The sequence below is a fragment of the Marmota flaviventris genome, chromosome 6 (assembly GCF_047511675.1).
Source record: "Marmota flaviventris isolate mMarFla1 chromosome 6, mMarFla1.hap1, whole genome shotgun sequence".
In the NCBI taxonomy this organism is placed as follows: domain Eukaryota; kingdom Metazoa; phylum Chordata; class Mammalia; order Rodentia; family Sciuridae; genus Marmota; species Marmota flaviventris.
Window position 1 is genome coordinate 4962307 of NC_092503.1, and position 20849 is coordinate 4983155.

General features: G+C 33.2%; 1 protein-coding gene across 6 annotated transcripts in view; it reads right to left on the reverse strand.

Moving 5' to 3' along the window:
- Qki (QKI, KH domain containing RNA binding) overlaps positions 1-20849 on the reverse strand; it is a 133623-nt gene that overhangs the window by 96908 nt on the left and 15866 nt on the right. For all 6 annotated transcript variants that reach the window (XM_071612860.1, XM_071612858.1, XM_071612861.1 and 3 more), the window contains exon 2: positions 1520-1662. In XM_071612860.1, coding sequence (XP_071468961.1) covers positions 1520-1662 — 143 coding nt within the window. The remainder of the gene's footprint in view (positions 1-1519; positions 1663-20849) is intronic.

Below are 20849 nucleotides of genomic sequence, written 5' to 3' on the forward strand. Positions count from 1 at the left end.
CAGATGAAACCATAAACTATTGCCACTAAAGTTCTCAGTAATCTCATGGTTCCTGCCTTACTTTGGCTCTCCAATTCTTCCTTTAATTTTTTGACTTTTCCAATAACTTCCAAAAAACTTTTTTTTTTGCCTCTGCAACCAAAAATATGCATAGAGTAAATGTGTAAGCTTTAAAGACAAGTGTAATAGAAATGCAAATTGTGAAATACTAAAGCTTTTCCCATAAATCCAACTTAAGGCATTTATTCCCATCTGCAGACTAGTGTTCTGTCTAAATAACTAATAAATCTTAGATCACATCACATTATGACATTATGTCAAATTTTTTCTTCTACTTGCTTCTTAGAGAAGTATTCCAAAACAGCATAAGTAAGCATTTTTCCTGGGCTGTGGTTGTGGCTCAGAGGTAGAGCGCTTGCCTAGCATGCGTGAAGCACTGGGTTCCATCCTCAGCACCACAAAAAAAAATAAAATAAAGGTATTGTGGCCACTTATAACTAATATAAATAAACATTAAAAAAAAAGTAACCATTTTTCCTTAGTTTATCCAAAAAGTATTGGATGCTTATTATCTGTCAATATTATGGGGTATATCATAATGAATGACAAGACCAAGTTCTTCTTTTATGTACTTTATATTCTGCTGGGGAGAGACAGTAAAATAAACAAGAAAAATGCCAGATAATAAGCACTGCTGCAGAGAAAAAAAGAAACTTGTGAAAAAAGTGAGTAACTCACAGGGCTTCTAGGTAAAATGTTAGAGGGAAGGAAGCCTCACCATCAATGAAGTGACATTTAAACTTAGATCCTAAAGAGAAGCAGCAGCCAGACAGTAGAGATCAGGGTACAGCTAAAAAAAAAAAAAAAAGGTTTTGAGGCTAGGAATAGACATAACTTGTTTTAAAAGGCCAAAAGAAGGACAATGTCACTACAATGTAGTGAAAAAGAGGGAAAATCATTAATGATGAGGTCAGAGAAATAGGCCTTGTAACAAAAGGCCCAGTGTCTGAATTTATGTATTTAGAAATTAACTGGTATAGGACAAGATTATTCACAACAAGATGCTTATAGAGAACAGTTGAGTAACAGACTAAGATGAGAGGACAATCAGATTAGAACTAAGTTTCCATAAAAATTTAAGAGCTGAAAGCAATCTTATATTCCCATACCCCATTTTTCAGAAAGGATATGTGGCCCAAACTGACTTTTCTGAGGTCAGATTAAAGACAAATGGGGTTTAACTCGTTGCTTTTTAACATTCAAGCCAAAGTTCTTCCCATAATTCTTTGCCTCATTTTGAAATCTCAAATAGCTCTTTACCAGGGGCATTTCTGAAAATGACATAGCAATAATCAAATGGAAACATATTTCAAAAGATAGAAATTATCCATACTTCCAGTCCCTCATATGAACTTTCTTAAATGCAGCTTATAATGCTTAAATATTTACCACCAAATTTATGTTTCCACATTATATAAGCAGAAAAAAAAAACTGAATAAAACAAAAGAATATACTTACATCTGGGTATTCTTTTACAGGCACATAAAGTTTCTCTTGTAACTGAACAATAGGTCCCACAGCATCAGGCAATTCTGCACTCCTTTTCTCTGTACTGCCATTTAATGTGTCATTGTACATGTCTTTCCGTACTCTGCTAATTTCTGTTAAAAGTAAAAATTTTAAATGTGTTAGACAAAAAAAGTATTCTTGCTAGTCCAGAAGAAAATAGGGGAGGGGGGTTGCAGGGAAAGATTTCATGTATAGTGTTAAAACTCCAGTGAAGAATTACTGGCCTATTCTGTCTGTTTCTGGATTAAGCCCATCTTTAATAGATTGATAACCTTAATTAATTTCTACCACTAATCGAATTTATAACAACCAAATAAGACATCTTATTAAAACTAACTTCAGAGCCCAAATTCTTAAGCAGTATGATATAGATTTGTTTTACCTAATTTTTCCATGTTTAACTGAGGCCAGTCATTCCAAATGACTGCTTCATCAGTAACTATGAAGAGAATGCCTTCCAGACAACACACACACCAGAGGCTGTTTGACACTTCAGAACTAAGCTCTCTGAATGAAGTTTAGACTGGACCACTTTGTTAGATCCTTTAGATGTCTTCAGAATATTCAGAAATGTCCAATAGATAATAGGTGGCAAGTTTAGCAGAAGTCTGAGTTTGACACACAAATTTAGGGAGCTAAAGCTATGAGAAGAGAGATCTTAAAAGAAGGTAAAGGGAGAAGGGAGGACTGAAGAAAACAAGATCTAAACCAATAAGAAATGAAGGTAGATAGGAGAACTTGAAGAGAGGTGATATAGAAACTTAGGTGATCAAAAGTATTGAAATCTACAGAAATATGGTGAAGTAAAAAGAAAAAGATGGTACCTGGGATTTGACCATTAAGCTATTGGTGATCAAAGAAGTTTCAAAAAAAAGATGGTAAATGGAAATCAAACTACACAGAGTTACTGAATTAAATATAAGAAATTAGAGATATCCCAAATCAATAACCTTAAAAAAAAAGTATTACAATTCTTAGGTATAAATATATACTTAAAGAAAAAATGTTGAATCTATTTCACTAGGTCAAGTTTTTAAAGAAAATGGATTAATTCTTCCAAGAATTATCTATTAAGCTTCTATTCTGTGCTAGAAGATAGGTTCCCACTGGAATATACATGAATTGTCATTATTAGGCTATTAGCTGGATGCCTATGTAACTGTCTTCCATTCTACAGATTATGTCCTCCTTGAGGAAAAGGCTCACATCCAAATACTTTTTAAAATCTTTTATTTTTAAAATGTATTTTGTATATCACCCTAAAGTGAAATTCCAATCTACTGATATTAAGGAACTATCAAATTTGAATGTACTCTTTAATTTTCATAACTACTTATTTGAATCTGTTTCAGTTAAATAAAATCCAATACAGAAAAAAGGTGTGATCAAAGGTATTTTTACCAAGTTATAAAATATTACTTTTTAAAAATTATACACATTTTGCTTCAGTAATAGCAATATTCATTTCATTACAAATTTTTTTTCCTAAATAACAATTTGATTATCGAAGCTTACCAAAGGTTTAGCTTTGAATAGCAAATGAAATCAACAAAAATTTAAAAAGAGAGTACCTTGGATTTGACTATAAGGGCAAAACTTTATTCTTTCTTAAAGTTCTTGTATATGTCTAGTATTATTATGAAGTCTTTCTTAAGTATCAAATTAGTGTGTAGTTAGCCAAACGGCATTAGAAACAGTTAATATAATTAAAATTACATATATATCCTTTCATCCAGGTATTTATACCATAAATGCAAGAACAGTTCAAAATTTAACAATCTGTTATAAGTAATCTCAGTAATATAACAGAGTAAGGAGGGGGAAAAAAATCATGACCTTCCAGGTAAACAAATTTTCCAAACTTAGAAAAATTAAAAAAATATGTATAAATACATAAAACCAATAACCTTCATATATATATATATATATGCATCCAGTTAGATAACAATGTATTTACCATTAGGTTGTACTTCTATAAATAATAAAAGAAAAAAAAAAATCACACAATTAAGAACTAAAAGTTCCGCAGGCTTCTGTTACCCACCGCTTCCCCTGAACCCAGACAGAGCCTGGAACACACCGAGTCCTCAATAAGAGTAGATAGGTGGGTAAATGACATAGGATGGGCTAGTTCTACAGCATAGTTCTGATTTCAGCTCTCAAAGAACTTATCCAATATGAAAGACAGATAGGCAGTATTTCTCCCATGATTTGTTTCAGTCTCTAACATGTACCACGGACCTTAATACCTAAATACAGATTATGTAGAGACAGTTCTGACGGGAATGAAAAGATGACCAAGTCCTCAAGGAATGTACAATCTAATTCATTATTAAATCAAACCAGCTGAGTACTATCTTTATCAAAAATACTCATATCAGAACAAACTGTTAGAACTACAGTAACTCTTTCAGATTTAAGACAAGTCTCTTATTTAACCTCTGTATGCCTGTGTTTCATATCATTAGAGGTCCATTACTGAACGACTCAACTGAACTCAGTGCTCCCCAACCTTAGGGTACAAGAGGCCCATTTATTATTTTCTCCTATAACCCCATGTTCAAAACTTTTCATCCACTAAGCCCCAGAAATTAGAGCTTCTTCTACTATTATCCTATCAAGTTGATAAAATTACAACCAAGCTATTGTAGAAGCATGCAATAGGTCTGGGGAATGCTTTAGTCCTTGCCTAACTAGTGGTTTAACATGTACTCATTTCTAAAACACTGGAATGCCTCATAACTACTGTTATTGTTTTATCAATTATTACACAGTAATACTCAAATGTTCCCCCCATCTCTGTGTGATCTTAGAAACCATTAATACAAAAATTCCTACTGCAATAACCCCTAAATTGGGCATGTATCTTCTATCTAAATTCCTTAATTTGTTTTTACACTGCTCTGAAGTTCTTAAATGTCTGAAATTTCGTTTTATTGAATCGAAATCCACACTCCAGAGGCTGTTTACCTCTGGTCCTTGAAGGGTCCACTTTCCAAAGTGTTAAGAACTCCTTTACTCCTTTGGCAAGCATGACACACTGAGACATTTTGCTGCTCATACGAAGGTAAGTCTCTCCTATTTCACATTTCCACAATTGTTCATTTGAACACCAGCAGACAATTCAAAACAATTTTTTTTTTCTGGTTGTTTTCTACAATATACATTCCTTGGACTGATGTTAAACAGCTAACTTTCTTTAGGGTTGAACAGTGTGAGTCAAAACTCTAACTGCAATTTCAAAGAGCACATACTTTACTAACCTGGCTACCAAATACAGGCACCCCTTACTAACTACCTGATGAAATCTCCACCCACACTGGATTCACCTCCCTGTAGATCCACACTTGAGATCAATCATCCATTTGAAATCTATAGGTTATGCCATCAAGTTTAGGAAATTGATTTTTTTGGCTTTTAGGAGTATTCAGTAACTAAGCAATAAGGCTCCTCCCATTTTGTGTTTGCTTGAATAGATAATTCATTGATCACATTTTCTCCCAAATTTCAGTGCTGCAGAAAGCTATTTTTGTGAGGGCCTAAAAACTTGTTCTGGTTGTACTACTTAATGTCTCCTCAAATTTCTCTGCTTTAACTGATTTTTTTATTTTTCTTTTCCAAACCAAAGCTCAACTCCTTTTGTTGTATTTGAAATCACTAGACAGGTAGTCAGTCCCACATTCTCTTAAAAATTTTGTACTGTTCCTTTTAAAATTGGAATTACTGTATAAACTACCAGAGCAATTATTCTGTGCTAAACTGGAATATCACAATCAAGGACAACATGAAGAAATGTCAAAGAACAGAAAAATATGAGTGGCAAAATCTAAATTTCAAAATCAAGCAATCATTTCACAAACGAATAAATGGAAAATAGCTAAAGCTGTAGATAATAAAATACAACAACAAAATGCATAAAAAAGAAATTTAGGATTTGTAACAATCTAAATTAACATATACAGTATAGATTTTATAAGTTAAAATGATAGCTTTCATCATTTGAAAGTAAGTAAATGGGCTCTAGTGTTTCCTCACTATCTGCAATATACCTCTTGCTAGCCATTAAGTTAATAGGCTAACACAAAGAATAAATTAGATTTCAGTTATTTTAATTCTTAATTAACACAAGTACAAGTTTTTCTTTAAGTATGCTTACTAAAATTATAATATTTGGAGTCTATTCAACCCTAAAAAAAAAAAACCTGCTGCTTCATAAAGTGGTGGCTGTTACATACCCTTATGTACGTAGGGTTAACAAAGAGCTATTAAAAGAAATATTTAATTCAGAGTTTACTAAACACAGGTAAAGTACAAAAGTTATTCTAAAAGAAAAATCCATGAAATATCATTTCACTGTAGTCATTCTAAGTCACATTCATAAAAGTACAGAAAGCATATAAATTCAAAAGCAAATCACTACACAGTGCACCACTATTTAATGTAACACATCTTGCTTACTCTAACAACCAAATAATTCAATCTGAATTTTTTGAAGCAACTACTTTCAAACTGGTAAGAAAACAAAATAAAGTCATTAGTAATTCTCTAGATGGGGCCTCTTTGGGGGCTAAATTGTACTTCTGTACTTCAAAATTACACTACACAAACTACAAAACAAAGGTCACATCATAACCCCCTGTATACTGCCAAAATTAACAACGGTGCAAACTGAAAACAAATTTCACACACAAAAAAATGAAAGAGCAGACCTTATAACAATGTTAATTAATTTGCTTAACTGTCACTCTCAGGAGCAGCTCCACACAATGGAAGGTACTGAACAGTAAGCCATACCTTCCCGGAAAGGCTCTTTCATAGGTATACATAACCCAATTTATATACTTAAGTACATGTAGAGCGAAGACATCACTGCGATATGAGCATCATCTCTGGCACTATTTAGCTTTCACATTTGACATGGATTTATTTTAAAACAATCAATTACCAGAAAATTATAAAGACAGTCCCATGAGAAAGGGACAGTACCTTAGGTCAAAATGCTTCTTGTGATATCGGATTCAACATAATAAATAGTGTAATAATGATAAAGTTACTGACTCCCAACTCTAAAAATAAAACAAAGGCCTATGTAGTTATTTTTTACATGAATCAACTGATCTTTACCAGAATGTAAAGCAGGTTATATTAACATATCCATTTTCCCATCCACAAAAGAAAAACAAGAAGGGAGGAAACAAGGGGAGAGGCAGAAGAAATTAAAGAACTGATCTAAGGTCACAGCTAGTCCAACCAGCCTTATTTAGGAATTCATAGAGGACTTCCTACAATAAGAATCTCTTAAAATTCATCTTAAGAAACACTAATTAGAGAAATGAAAACAAGAAAATGGAAGAAACCAAGTTTGGGCTCATGATAAGATGGCCACACTATAACAAGTGTAATTAATGCATTATATGTTCACGTTTTAATAATGACTACCAAAAAAAAGTCCTTGCGGAAACTTTTGAAAGACTCCTCATTTACTCCACTCTAACAGTTTGTGGATGAAGTGTGGCTCCTTAAGACTTTACACTATGTACTCTTCAGTGTCTTTAAATTTTTAATCATCTTAATGTATAAACTTCAAAAAAACTTTTCTTACTATAAGACCATATTGATATAATTGAATAAATTTAAAAGGAAAAATACATTTCCTTGCAGAATTCTAATTATTAAATATAGAAGATGGAATTATATAAAATTACTACAATATGGCTTCTGAAGTGCTAATATTGAATGAATAAACCAATACTTATGATAATCACAAAAGGTTAAATAGGCCATTAGGAAAAAAACAAATAACAGAGCTGACTACAATGGTACCCAGCTATTCGGGAGGCTGAGGCAGGGGGATCATGCATTCAACACCAACCTTGGCAACATAAGGAGACCCCGTTTAAAAAACAGAACAAAAACAAAGCAGGGAAAGCAATTTTTAAAAATACAAAAACACCAATATTCTAATAGGGATGGGCTGGTTTCCTCATTTGATATTTATTTCAATTGAACAAATTACTTTCAAATCTGATTAGCTTCGTATGCTAAATATCAAGTATTACTTAATAAAAACGCTATCATTCAGTTCCTTAGAATACTCAAGGGAAATCAATCCTCTCTATATAATATCCATTGTAGTAAACTTCAAATCTGAAGGTGAAACAGTTAAAATAAAGAAATTGCCAGTGAATTCAGAGGAAGCTGCAGTAATAAACAAGCAGCTCTCATCAGAATCCAGGTTAAAAAGTAACACCTGAGAACCTCAAAATTTGTATTAACTACTCCTTTCCTGTAACCTCATAGCAATGGAAATGGGTCCCTAAGACATAGAAAAGAGGAAACTTTAAACAAATGCACTCTTAACAAGTTTTTAAATCTTTAATAATCAATGTACAAATTTCAAAACAAACTTTCTTACAATTGTAAAACCATACTGATATAACTGAATAAATTGATTTGAAGAGGAAAAGAAAAAAACATTTCCTTGCAGAATTCCAAATACTAAATATAGAAAAATGGAATTAGAAATTAGTACTGGAAAACCACAGTAATAATTACCACAGGGAAAAAATAAATAAATCATCCAATGGATGCAAATATTAAAAGAGCAATAGTTTGAGATTCAGAGTATTTGTAATATATTGGAGTATCTCCCCACAAGATATTCAAACACATACCCCCAGTCTGATGCACTGAAATGGGCACAACAGTTCTTGTGTGTGATTTTCTTGCTAAAAATGAATAACCTCAATCTGATTGTGAGAGTACAACAAATACTGAATAATATTTTTCAATCAAGTTCATGTAAGAAGCCCAGATACAGATTAAAGGAAACTAAGGAGACATCGCTACCACATGCACTATGGAATCCTGGATTGGATCATGTAGGCACGAATAGAAAAAAACTAGTAAAAATTGAGTTAAAATTTGCGGATTGTTTAAGGGTTCTCCTATACCAACATAATTTTCTGATTCCCACAACTGTACTATGGTCCAGTTAACATCAATCTCTATATTATTTTTCTCTACGTTTCTGTAAATTAAAATTTATTTTAAAATAAAGAATTAAAATTTTAAAAGTTTTGCTTTGGTCTTTGGAGTTATTTGGGGGGGAAGGGGGTGGAAAAGCCATGAAACCACCTTACTTTTCTAGTCTAATCCTTGCTTTATCAGAAAAATCAAGGAAACAGTCATTCAAAATAATCTCTTGTGCACTTTAAGTAACAAGTACATATCTTTCTTAAAATAAACACTCATTACTAGTCACCCAAAATATGCAAGTTTTGGCTAAATGTAAGTGCTTAATGTGTCAGTTACTATAACCGCCCCCCCCCCAAAAAAAACCTGAAAATAAGAGATCTAACATCAATTTCAACTTGAGATGACTGTCCTTACAAAAGCTTCATAGATTTTATTTATAAATTTGATTTTCTTTAATAATAGGTATTATTTAGGAAACAATGACACTCTAAAACTGCCTTGCAGAGTATGTAGCAGATTACAATTGATAACCAATGACCTTTCTGTAGAAAATCAATCTTTATCAGAACCACATGTAGTAGAGAAAAAAAGCAATGACCTTGGTGTTACACAACTGCATCTTACTCCTGCTTCCCTACACTAATTACCATGTGGCTTTGAATTTAACCTTCTGGGTCTCATTTTCCTCATCAGTAAAATGAACATGTTAGACCAGATCACATTTATGGCCTCTATCTGCTCTAAAATGCTATCAAATGGGAGTCTATGCATCTTCTGTCTCCTGACAGCTCCATTTTGTGAGCCCTCTGTACTGATACCCAACAGGCAAGGACTATATATAGCCAAAAACTGAGTGAGAATCACAGAATCAATTCCTGTCAGAATTACACAACTACTGGATATCAAGATTTACTTTATATGATACCCTTGGTAAAGCACCAAATTCTCATATAAGGATATTTATGTTAGGTATAGTATTTAGGTTACTCCTAAATATCGTTTATTTTACCTTCTTGGAATTTTAAATCCCTCCAGGCTTTAATACGAATTTGGTAAATCAGAGTAAAAGCAAAACAGACCTCTCAAAAAATTTTTGAAGGTATTGTATCTGTATAGAGGAAAAAAGTGAATTGCTTTCCCTAGGTAACAATTTCTTTAATTATACTTTTTCAGTTCAATGTTATTCCAGATTTCATCAAAGTTCAGTGGAAGAAAACCTAAGATAGGAAATTATGTACCACAGGTTTATGAGACTCTTAATTTCATAAACAAAAATAAATGAATGGAGCTGGAGCTGGAGCTGGGGCTGGGGCTGGGGCTCAGAGGTAGAGCACTTGCCTGGCATGTGCGAGACACTGGGTTCGATTCTCAGCACCGCATATATAAATAAAAGTCCATCAACAACTAAATATATATCTATATTTTTTTAAAAAGCAAGTGCATGTCAACTAACATTCAAAGTGTTACAGTAGCCCATAAACAAGAGAAATCTCTCATACTAAGCTAAACAGAGTTTTTAAAGCCATAATGAACTATCAATCATATAAAACTTTCCCAAGATTCTTTATGGAAAGCACCAATATTGTATTAGGAAGGAAAATAAAACTTCAGCAAAAATATCTTAGTTCCATTTCTGTTACAAAAACAACATATTATACAATGCCCTGAAATGTCAAAGTAACTGGAACTGAAAACATTATTTTAATATAGTAAGCAATGTGATTCCTTCTAATAAAGCCAAAGTTAGATGACTTTTACAAAGAATGAGATTCAGAAAATCTAAAAAATGTCATGTTACTGGAAAACTGCATTAACTATATTTTTTTACTGCCTCCGAAAGTATACATTCCTCCATCGTGTAATAACATATTTGGAAAGCAATTTTAATGAGTCTTAAAATGCAGAATGACATTCTCTTTGAGAATATAAAACACTGATTTGTTAAAAATAGAAGCTAAATAGTATTTTTTTAAAAAATTATGAGAACCCAACAAAAATCCTGGTAAAGGATTCCAGTCTAACACTTTTACCATCAGCACCACTTAAATTCAACTGCCTTCTTAACACATTAACTTGACAAGTTTGAATACAAACTCCCAATATTTCCTCAGAACCTTGCTCCTCTTGATCTCAGAAAAAGGCAAATTCATTTTCACACCTTGGCATCCCATCTACTGACAAATACGTTGTATTTAACTTTCAGAATTTCATGTACAGAATTTCATGTCTCCCCACTTCAACCACTACTACCCTAGTTGTAACCACAATTATTTCCTATATAATTTATAAAATTACCTACTTGGTCTCTCCTCTTTCCACCACTGCTGGGTCCATTTTGTATACTCCAGAGCCTGCCTGCCACCCGGCTTCCAAGTAAATGGTCATTCCTCCGCTCAAAATCCTCCTACTGAATTTTTCTCAGGATTATACTTTTAAATTTTATTTTGAGAAGCACAAAGAGTTTGTGTTCATGAGTTAAATCAACAGTACCTTACTAGAAATTAAAACTGAAAAAAATATTTAAATAATTATGATTAGTATTGGGGGTGGGATTGAACGCAGGGCCTCGTGCACACTAGGCAAGCATTCTACTTCCAAGCCACATCCCCAACCCTATTTTTGATCCATGACATATTAAAAGCAAAACACATACACATACACAATTCATGAACTATATTTCCCACAAAACAGAAAAAGTCATTTTAATTTTTTGAAAATCTTTTAAAAAGTCTGTCTTGATACAGATAACTAGATTCTCCTTTAAGCTGTTACAATATCACACAGCCCACAGTCTCTCAAAAACCTCACTATACACTTGTGTGAGAATGTGGTGGAAAAAAAAATCAGACATCTTAATTTATCAAGAAGATAGTTGGACTTCTCAGGTTCCCTAAAGGATACTCAGAACTATTCTGGATTAGCCAATGCTCCAACAATTTCCCCTCTCTGTAAAAAAGCTCATATCCTCACAAAGATCTACAAGGGCCAGTGGCAAATACTGTACAGGCTCTCTTTACCTCCCCCACCCCCTTTTCTGACCTACTCTCCTAGCTAATCCAACCTCATGTCTAAATTCAGTTACAGTCACAGCCACACATGGAATTGCAGGGTCCTGCCCTCAAGGTTTTACAGACTCTTTCCCCCATTGGAAAGCTATTAACAGAGAACAGTATGGCTCATACCATCTCATCTCCTTCAAATCTCTGCTTCAATGTTAATTTCTAAAGGAACTCCAATCTGACTCTCCTATTTAAAACTGCCAACTTGCCCCCAATCCATTTGAATAGTCCAGATCCTCCTAATCCAGTTCAATTTATTGCCATAATTAACGCTGCCTAATATACTATAAAATGTATACGCATATGGCTCACTAGCTGTTCTGCACACTAAAATGTAAACTCTGAGAGGGACCCTAGCTTTGTTTTTGCCTTTTGCTATATTCCCAACATCCATTTCCAGAACCCTGGAAAACAAATCTTTTGCATAAACTTTATTAGAACTATCTGAAGAAAAATATACAAAGTCACAAGGCACTCTTATTACTTTTCACTGAAACATCAATGGGGTATTTGCTTGTCAACCCTACTAGCATACTCTCCCTTACATTTAAAGTAATATCAATTAAAAAATATTTTTAAAAGGCCAAAAGAAAAAAGCTGCCCTCCCCACCAAGATTACACCAAAGGGATTATGATGATTCATTCCTCTTTTGCCTTTTCACAATCCCTATGGTTACAGCTGAACAGTCCTTATCAATCCTTAACACAAATCACAGTAAAAAATGTTCATAATGAAAACTTTTAATTTCCTAATAATATATCTGTTAACAAAATGAAACTGGCACGGATAAAGAATCATCTATTTTAAAAATTCTTAATAACCAATGGTACAATGTTTCTCAAATACACATTTAACAAGCACATACTGTGCACTGACTACATATCAGGCACTGGCTAAGGCCCTAGAGATATATTAAGTAAGATGCAAATACAAACACAGCCCCCACTCCATTAGAAACTAAGTGAGTAAAAATAAAAGTTGAAGCCGAGTACACAAGTATGACCTCTTAAAGAAGTGCCTCAACATATTACATTAAAGTAATAATAATTTTACCTTGTATTCAACTTTTACTCCTCATAATCATCCTATAACAAAAATCTAAGGAGATCATGCATATACTAAAGTATTAAGTTAGATTCAGTGGTCATGTGGTCTGTAAGGATGAAAGACATTCCTAGAATTAATTATCCAAGGAAAAATGAATGTTCAGTTGGGAAACCAGATTCAGCAAGAATCTGCTTCCTCTGGATTTCTTCATGCTTGAGCTAGGGATTCCCAAAATAAACGTCTAACAAATACCTTAGGAAAGCAAGCCCACCAGAACCTGTACAACAAGGCACCTCCCATAGGACACAGTTTTAAATGAATTCTCCTGTGTAAATGGAAAATTTTGCTTTAATCCAGACCCTTCCTAGAGACTGATTTATATGTCCCAACAAAGTTTTACTGGAAACTAAAGGGTTGAATGATGGTGATAAAGGCAGGACACAGTAAGCAAGGAGGTGGCCCTGCCACTGCAGTTCTTCCCAAGGGAGGAAACAGCATCCATGTTGTAGAGTAGAGGACTAGAGAGGGCAAATATGACAAATGTTCTGGGATATAAATACCTAGTCCAGAGTGAGCACAAGACAAAGTTCTCTAAGAGTCAACTAAAGCTTTATAGCTTCATGGGGTCACTACATTAGAACAAACCAAGCTTCTGAACACATAAACTTTAATTATTATGAAGAAAAAAAAGTGTAAAAAGACACACATTTTTGTGATGAGACAAAATTATGATGATGGATCTGATACGTGAAAAAAAGCCTTAAAAGATAATCTGTCCACCCCGAGTATTTTTCCCAAACCCTGGTTTTTTGGTTTTTGGTTTTGTTTTTTTAAGAGAGAGAGAGAGAGAGAGAGAGAGAGAGAGAGAGAGAGAGAGGGAGAGGGGAGAGAGAGAGAGAATTTTTTTAATATTTATTTTTCAGTTTTCAGTGCACACAACATCTTTATTTTATTTTATGTGGTGCTGAGGATCAAACCCAGCACCCCCGCGCATGCCAGGCGAGCAAGTTAGCTTGAGCCACATCCCCAGCCCCCAAACCCTGGTTTTTTGACTCCTAATTTCGTCTTTATACTGGATTAATAATTTAAACAATCTCTGTGATTATCCAGGCAAGTAGTTTTTCTTGCTCAAGCTACTTTTTATTTTTAATCAAAAAATTTTCAAAGACTGAGGTCAATGAACAGTTCTGTGCTTCAAAGTAAACACAGTAAGGTTTAGACATGCAAGTTACCATTCAAAGTAGGTATCTGTTCCTTGAAACCAATATTAATTTTTCACAGCAGAAAATTTCAAAAATGCATAGAATTTCTAAGAACAAAGATTTGTCTCCACCAAGGACCACCAAGGGTGGGGGGAAGTAGAAAATTACTGATATCAAACAAAAGCTTTTAAAAAACTATTTCAAACAGCACTTCACCATCATCACCACACTGACACTGAAATGAATAAAATACTGTCATTAGAAACATATCTCTTATGTGAGTTCAAGAATCTCTACCTAATAACAATTTAAAACAAAACACTCCTAGGAAGACTAACAATAGCCAAGTTCTGCCATGTTTAGTGGGATAACTTCATAGGCAACAGAAGGTTCAGAAGTATATTACAAATTCCCAATACAAACTTTTAAGGCAAGAAAACAGTAGAAATATCACAATGTCTCAAAACTAGGCCAATTTACAGGTGCTGGGGATTCTAATAGTAACAGTAAGAAGTACATCAGAATATGAAAATGTACCAGAAAGTGAGTCCATTTTAAGAAAGTCAGTGCTAACCGCTGAAGAAGGATCAGCTGTTGAAAGAAAATATACTTCCTTCCTCCATTCTGAATATATTGTACTATTTTTTCCCATGAAAAGAGGAATGACAATGTCAAAACAAGCAAGCTATTTACACAGTTAGTGTAACTCCTCAGAGCTGCAGTTACACTAACTAAAGATTTAATTAATGTAATGGACATATTAGGGAGGATAAGGCAAAGCAAGAAAAAAAACTGATTCTCCAAGTCTTTGTCCAGAAACAAACTAAACTATCAGACACCATCAGTTCACAAGTTAGGTAAAAATTTTCACCTTTTAAAAAATTTACAAAACACAGGACAGTCTAACAGTAAGGATCAATCTGTGATGGAGAAGGAAGAAGCAAACTCCCCAAAGCACAATCTTTATTTAAAGCAAACAAACAAACAAAAAAAACCTACTCCAAAGTTTCAGTCTGCCTCCATTTTCTTCATCTTGAAATTGGAGTTATTCCCAATTCAAAGGATAAAGATTCAGTGTATGCCTGTGTGTATCAAGTGGCTAAATACCATAAACTTATGTACATACATATGGGTATATACAGAAGTATGTATATATGTCCAAAATAACAACAGTATGACTCATCAATATCATCACTATATATGATGTGAGATTATATATTCAGGAACTGTAAAATACTCCAACAGACCTGAAAGACAGCACAGGTTGAATACCCTTTATCTGAAATGTTTGGGACCAAAAGGGTTTCAGATTTTGGATGTCCTCAGAATTTGGAATGTTTGCATATACGTAATGAGATTATTTAAAGGATGGGACACCAATCTAAACATGAAATTCATTTTTGTTTCATATACACATTCAACACACAGTCTGAAGGTTATTTTTCATACAATATTTTTAGGGCACCTGCATTTTGACTGTGACCCAGCATCTAACAACAAGTGTGGAATTTTCCACTTAAGGCATCATATTAGCTCTCTAGCAAATTAGCATTCTAATTTTCATATTGGGGATACTCAACCTGTACCTGCTATAGCTATCTAGTAAGCATATTAACTGAATTTGGCCTTTCCCTAGACTCTATATACTTAGAAATCAAAGACACTAGTAAATACTTCAACTTTGAATGTAAACTAACAAATAAATCTGACCGCCAAGGAGATTGTTTGCACAGTTTCAAAGCACATTGTCTATAAACGGAAAATGAAATTTATAAAGATATTGACAAAACTTTTTTTAAAAGTTCCTAATTTTTTCACTAAAAGGAAACCATTCCTCCTAGATGATGTGATTTTATTGTCCCAGTTTGAAATAAGTACCCTGTGAGCATGAGATAAATTAATGACAATCAGAACATGTATGGTAGCCAATGTTCAAGAGAAGTTGCTATTGCTACACTGATTTTAATATCTGCTCATAAACACTGATTTTTGAGCATTATTTTGTATTTGTTGTACTTTAATACCTGGTGTACAGTTCCAGAAATAAAAATCTGGGAATCAAAAAAACAAAAGCAAAACTTAAGAATATATAACAGCTACAATTTTCCAACTCATTTTTACTAAGTTATTTTTCAAATATTCAACTTCATAATCCACAGTATCTTACAAACTATTAATATATAAACTCTACAGTACATTCAGCTTATTAAAAATGATTCAAATATTTGGAGCAAAAGGACTCTACAGCACGTCTCCTACAACACACTCTTTTTTTAAAAGGCCACAGCTTTTTTGCTCCAAGATTTGACTTTCACTAGTTTAACCAATTTTCCAGAGTTTAAAGTTATCTTAACCTCAAATGAATCTGGGAAAAAGGATTTAGGAAAGGAACATTCTAGCCTGTAATATATTTATGTAACTTTATAAATACTGTGTAACCTGGTAATGTATTCTGTATAACTATAACTCAAAACCCTAGTGATCCAATAAAACTGAAAAGCATCCCCTTTTATGCCAATCTGAAAATGCAGTATGGCCATTATCTTTCTTCACCCGCAACACCCCAGAATCCTGTAATTTCAAGCTAACTAGGTAATATGATTACTCAAACACATCATCTCAGAATCCTTTCACATCCCAAGATCTTAGATAACTTGAGGCAGTTCAGGCTCTGTCAAAAACAATCTTGAAGCTGGGTGTGGTGGCACAGGCCTGTAATCCCAGCAGCTCAAGAGGCTGAGGCAGGAGGATCACAAGTTTGAGACAAGCCTCAGCAACTTACTAAGCAACTTAGAGAGACCCCGTCTTAAAACAAAAAGCAGAACTGGGGATGTAGCTCAGTATGTGTCCCTGGGTTCAATCCCTAGTATCTACCTCCACACACAAAATCTTAAACTAAACAACTGTGGCTACATTTACCCCATAAACAGTTGTGTTTTGGATATGGACTTGGCATATAATATTTGGGAAAAGTAAATCACCACCAATATCTATAGAAACTGGATTTAGAGTCAGCTTGTAAACAAGTCATTATATTCAGTCAGTTATACTTTGATAATATAGTAAATTTACAGATTACATAAAAAATACTGAAGTTTTGATATTATCAATATTCAAAATATACTAAAATATCTATATGCAAATTATATATTTGTACACACCTTACTCCAGTTTTAAACTTCACAGAATTTTAAGTTTTCTGTGAAAGTAAAAATAAACCTGTCCTTTCTGCATATAGATTTCCTAAATCAAAAATAATATGTTAATATTATACTTCTGTTAAGAAGGACTAGCATAAAGAATATTAATCTTAGACTCTATCTCCGAATTTTAAACTTGCTAGGACTTAAGTCAAATAAATCAGATGCCCAAACATCTGTATCACTGATAATGGAATGAAGAAGTTGACTTATTTTAAAATAAACTGTACTCTCAGTGCAAAGCTCAGCACTGGAAGAAATATTCAAATATGTCTTCAACATTACAAGCTAAGGTCAGGATGCAATTCCATCAATCTTTCAAAGCTCTAGTGCTGAAATTAATTTAAATGAAACTACTTTCAATGACAAAGATATAATTACTGGTTCTTGTCTTAATTAAAAAAGGAATACTTCTATTTCTTCCTGGTTTTCATACATTTGGTCTCCAATCCACAACCTCAATAAACTGTTTCCTGAATACAGAGAATATGTAAAAACCTTTTTCTCCCTTCTATTTTTGCTTCCTCAATCATTAAATATTAAGTTCCCACATTTGGTTTAAAACTCTTTTCTAATCCTGTATTTCAAGAAAACAAATTCACCACAGCATCACCATTATGTTCTGTACTGTATAAAAAATAGATCAGAGTTTTATATTCCAGCAAAACCTATTACCCTTCTAGAAGCAACCCTCATTCCCCTTTAAAATCCAGTTTCAATAATTATAATAAAAGTGTTATATTTCAACATTTACCATCCTTGGCTAGGTTTTTCTTACTAACAGTCACAAGTAATTCTCTGAACATGTAGATGGCTATCTATTAAAATAGATGCTACAATGTACTTGTATTCAGGGTTAAACACTCTAAATACTACATGGTGGGTCAAAAGCTTAGGTTATCATCTAAAGATAACAAGGATTATTCACTTAAGAGTAAAAAATGACAAAGTCTAGATTTCCCACAACAGAAATTCCACCAATCTGTGCTTACATTTTTACATTTTATAATACAAACTGCTTAAATACAAAATAAAACAATAGATTGATGACATTCTATCAATTGTTATTTTACAAACCCAGACACAGTATTCTTTTCAGATTGCAGTTCCTCATATACACAACAAAAATATGATATACATGGCATACTCTTCAAAGTTTCAATTCATTAAACATTATGTGCTAAAATATTAAAAGCAGTATTTTAAATATTTAATAATACATATGTGCTAAAGTTTTTATGTATAAAGCTTAAGCAACTTTTAAGCCCACTATCTCTAGCTTATAAATAGAATACTCAAGTGTCATTCATCTGAACTAAGCAGGCCAAGCAAAATATCCTATGATTCCTACATTCTCCTCAATGTCGAAATGGGTGGATAAATTTAAAGCCTGTTCTCTCAAGAGTTGCTTTATAGGCAATTTTCTCCCAGTATCAAGGTCTGCAATTTCCATTTGACTGCTAGTTTGCGATTAAATTCATCACCTTTATTATAAAAATGTGCTTTACTCCATGGCCTGCTGCACAAGAACTATAAGGAAAACATTTTTCACTGCTAATGGCAAAATAATTCTAAAGCAACCACCACATCTACTCAGATATTAGCTTCTTCAACCTGATGAAATAGCCTTATCACTCCTAGGGAAAACCTGTGAAAATTCTATAACCTACAGAAACTAAACTATAAAAATACCATACTTGCTTTCAGATTTTGGATAAAATCTAACTGAACTCCAATTTTTTTGTTTGTGGTATTGGGGATCAAACCCAGGGCTTTGCACATAATAGATATTCTACCACTGAACTACACTCCCATGCCTTTTTTGAGACAGGGCATATAACTAAGTTGCTGAAGCTAGGTCTCAAACTTGTGATCCTCCTGCTTCAGTCTCCCAAAGAAGTGGAGACTCAAAGTAACACTGAATCTTGCACCAGCACCTGGCTAGATTCAGTGTTACTTTGAGAAAATTAACCATAAGATGGAAAGTCGATATATAAAATATTTCCAAATGGCAATGAAAGATAAAATCATTCTTAAGTGTTGGATAATTAAGTACCCACCTTTTACTCTATTTAGAAATTCATGGTTTGTTTTTAGTTTAACTTTCATCATCTTGGCAAAGAGCCAATATTCAGATACCTGTTTAACCCACAATTCTACCTGACTTTATCTTTCTTAAAAAGCCAAAATATGGAGGGCAAAATAGTTTGAGTAGAAATAAATATTTCCCAAGTAATGATATTAAAGCTAGTTACTATGAAATACTTAGGAAAGTAATAATTTTGCTCATTTGTAAAAAAATTTTAAAGTATTTAATATTTAACAAACTTGATCAGTAAACAAAAAATACAAATCTCTTATAAGCAATCTTGGTATTATTCATTTTAGAATACACAGATGGGGGGGAAAAAAGAACTATATTTCACATTAAATTAAACCTGAGGAATGATCAGAGTATATACTATATGTGAACCTAGAAAAACCTTTCATCTTCCTGCTAGAAAACAATGTACTTTCTGTATTAGACTGGGAATGCCTATTACAGCAGTTAAAAGTACTGTAATTTCTTATTTTCATTTTTCTCTTTATACCACTATATAGCTCCAAGGACTGAGTAGATATATCTTACTCATGCTTGTATCCAAAATCCAGTAAAGTGCTGAATTAAAAAAGTTTGCTGACCAAATTATAGGAAAAGTCAGCATCAGTTCTGCTAAAATCACACAGGTCATAACCCATTAAATTATTAATCACAACCAGCATTTTTTTTAATGAAATAGAAAAGAAACATACTAAACTGCATCATAGGTAGTACAAATATTATTTCATAAAACTTTCAGTGTAGTTATATAAATACATGCAGGGACTTTACTGCATACTTCATAACATTTCTCTTTATAGTATTTAAAACATTTTAGACATATGCTACATGCTACCTTTTTGGCTCATATTTGTACTGTCAGGATACTTTCTTCACAAAACCAAAAATTTCTGATTAAGGATCCTCTTAATTATCATCACTTGCTCCAATACTCTCACTCTCAGGCTTCAAAGTCTTCTTTAAACATACACATAATAATAATAGCCAAAGTTGGTCAACTTGAAATACATCTACATGTGTTCAAGGAGGACAAATCTTCCTTCTTCCCTCCTTCACTCTTGTGCTGGAATTGAACTAGGCAAGCTATTCCATTAAGCCAAAACAGCAATGTTAACTAGGACATAGCCTATGATATTCAATTAATACATTTCAATTGGAAAAATCAAGTTTCATTTGGGTGAAAATCAAATATAAAAAATCATCCTCTTATAAAATAATTCAACTTTACTATAACCTAAAAATAGACCTAGGATTTTCTAACTTGGATCTTTCATCCTCCCTAATTACTATTCTTTTAAGAGATATTCCTATCTATTCACCTCCCCCCTTTTAACCCAAGATTTAAAAAAGAACAAAATATTTTTCTCTCTCTCAATTTATTATCCCTTGAAATTTAGATAAGTCCGTCCAAATCTATAAACTACAACCTGCACAGAACATAAACATGTCTAAGTATTAGTCTAACAATGGTAGGGAATCCAGACTGAGCATTCAGACCACCTGGCTTTCGAATTTTCCTTTTCTTAAAGACTTTTATCACAATATTCTAGGTCAAGTGACCTACAGCTCTAAAGAAACTGGAGCAGTCAACAACTCTTAACCCTTTATAACAAGATTTTAAGTTACTTATATTGTGTAAAACATGGAACAGTGAAAACTTATGCAAATATGCATTTAATTGCTCCAAGACC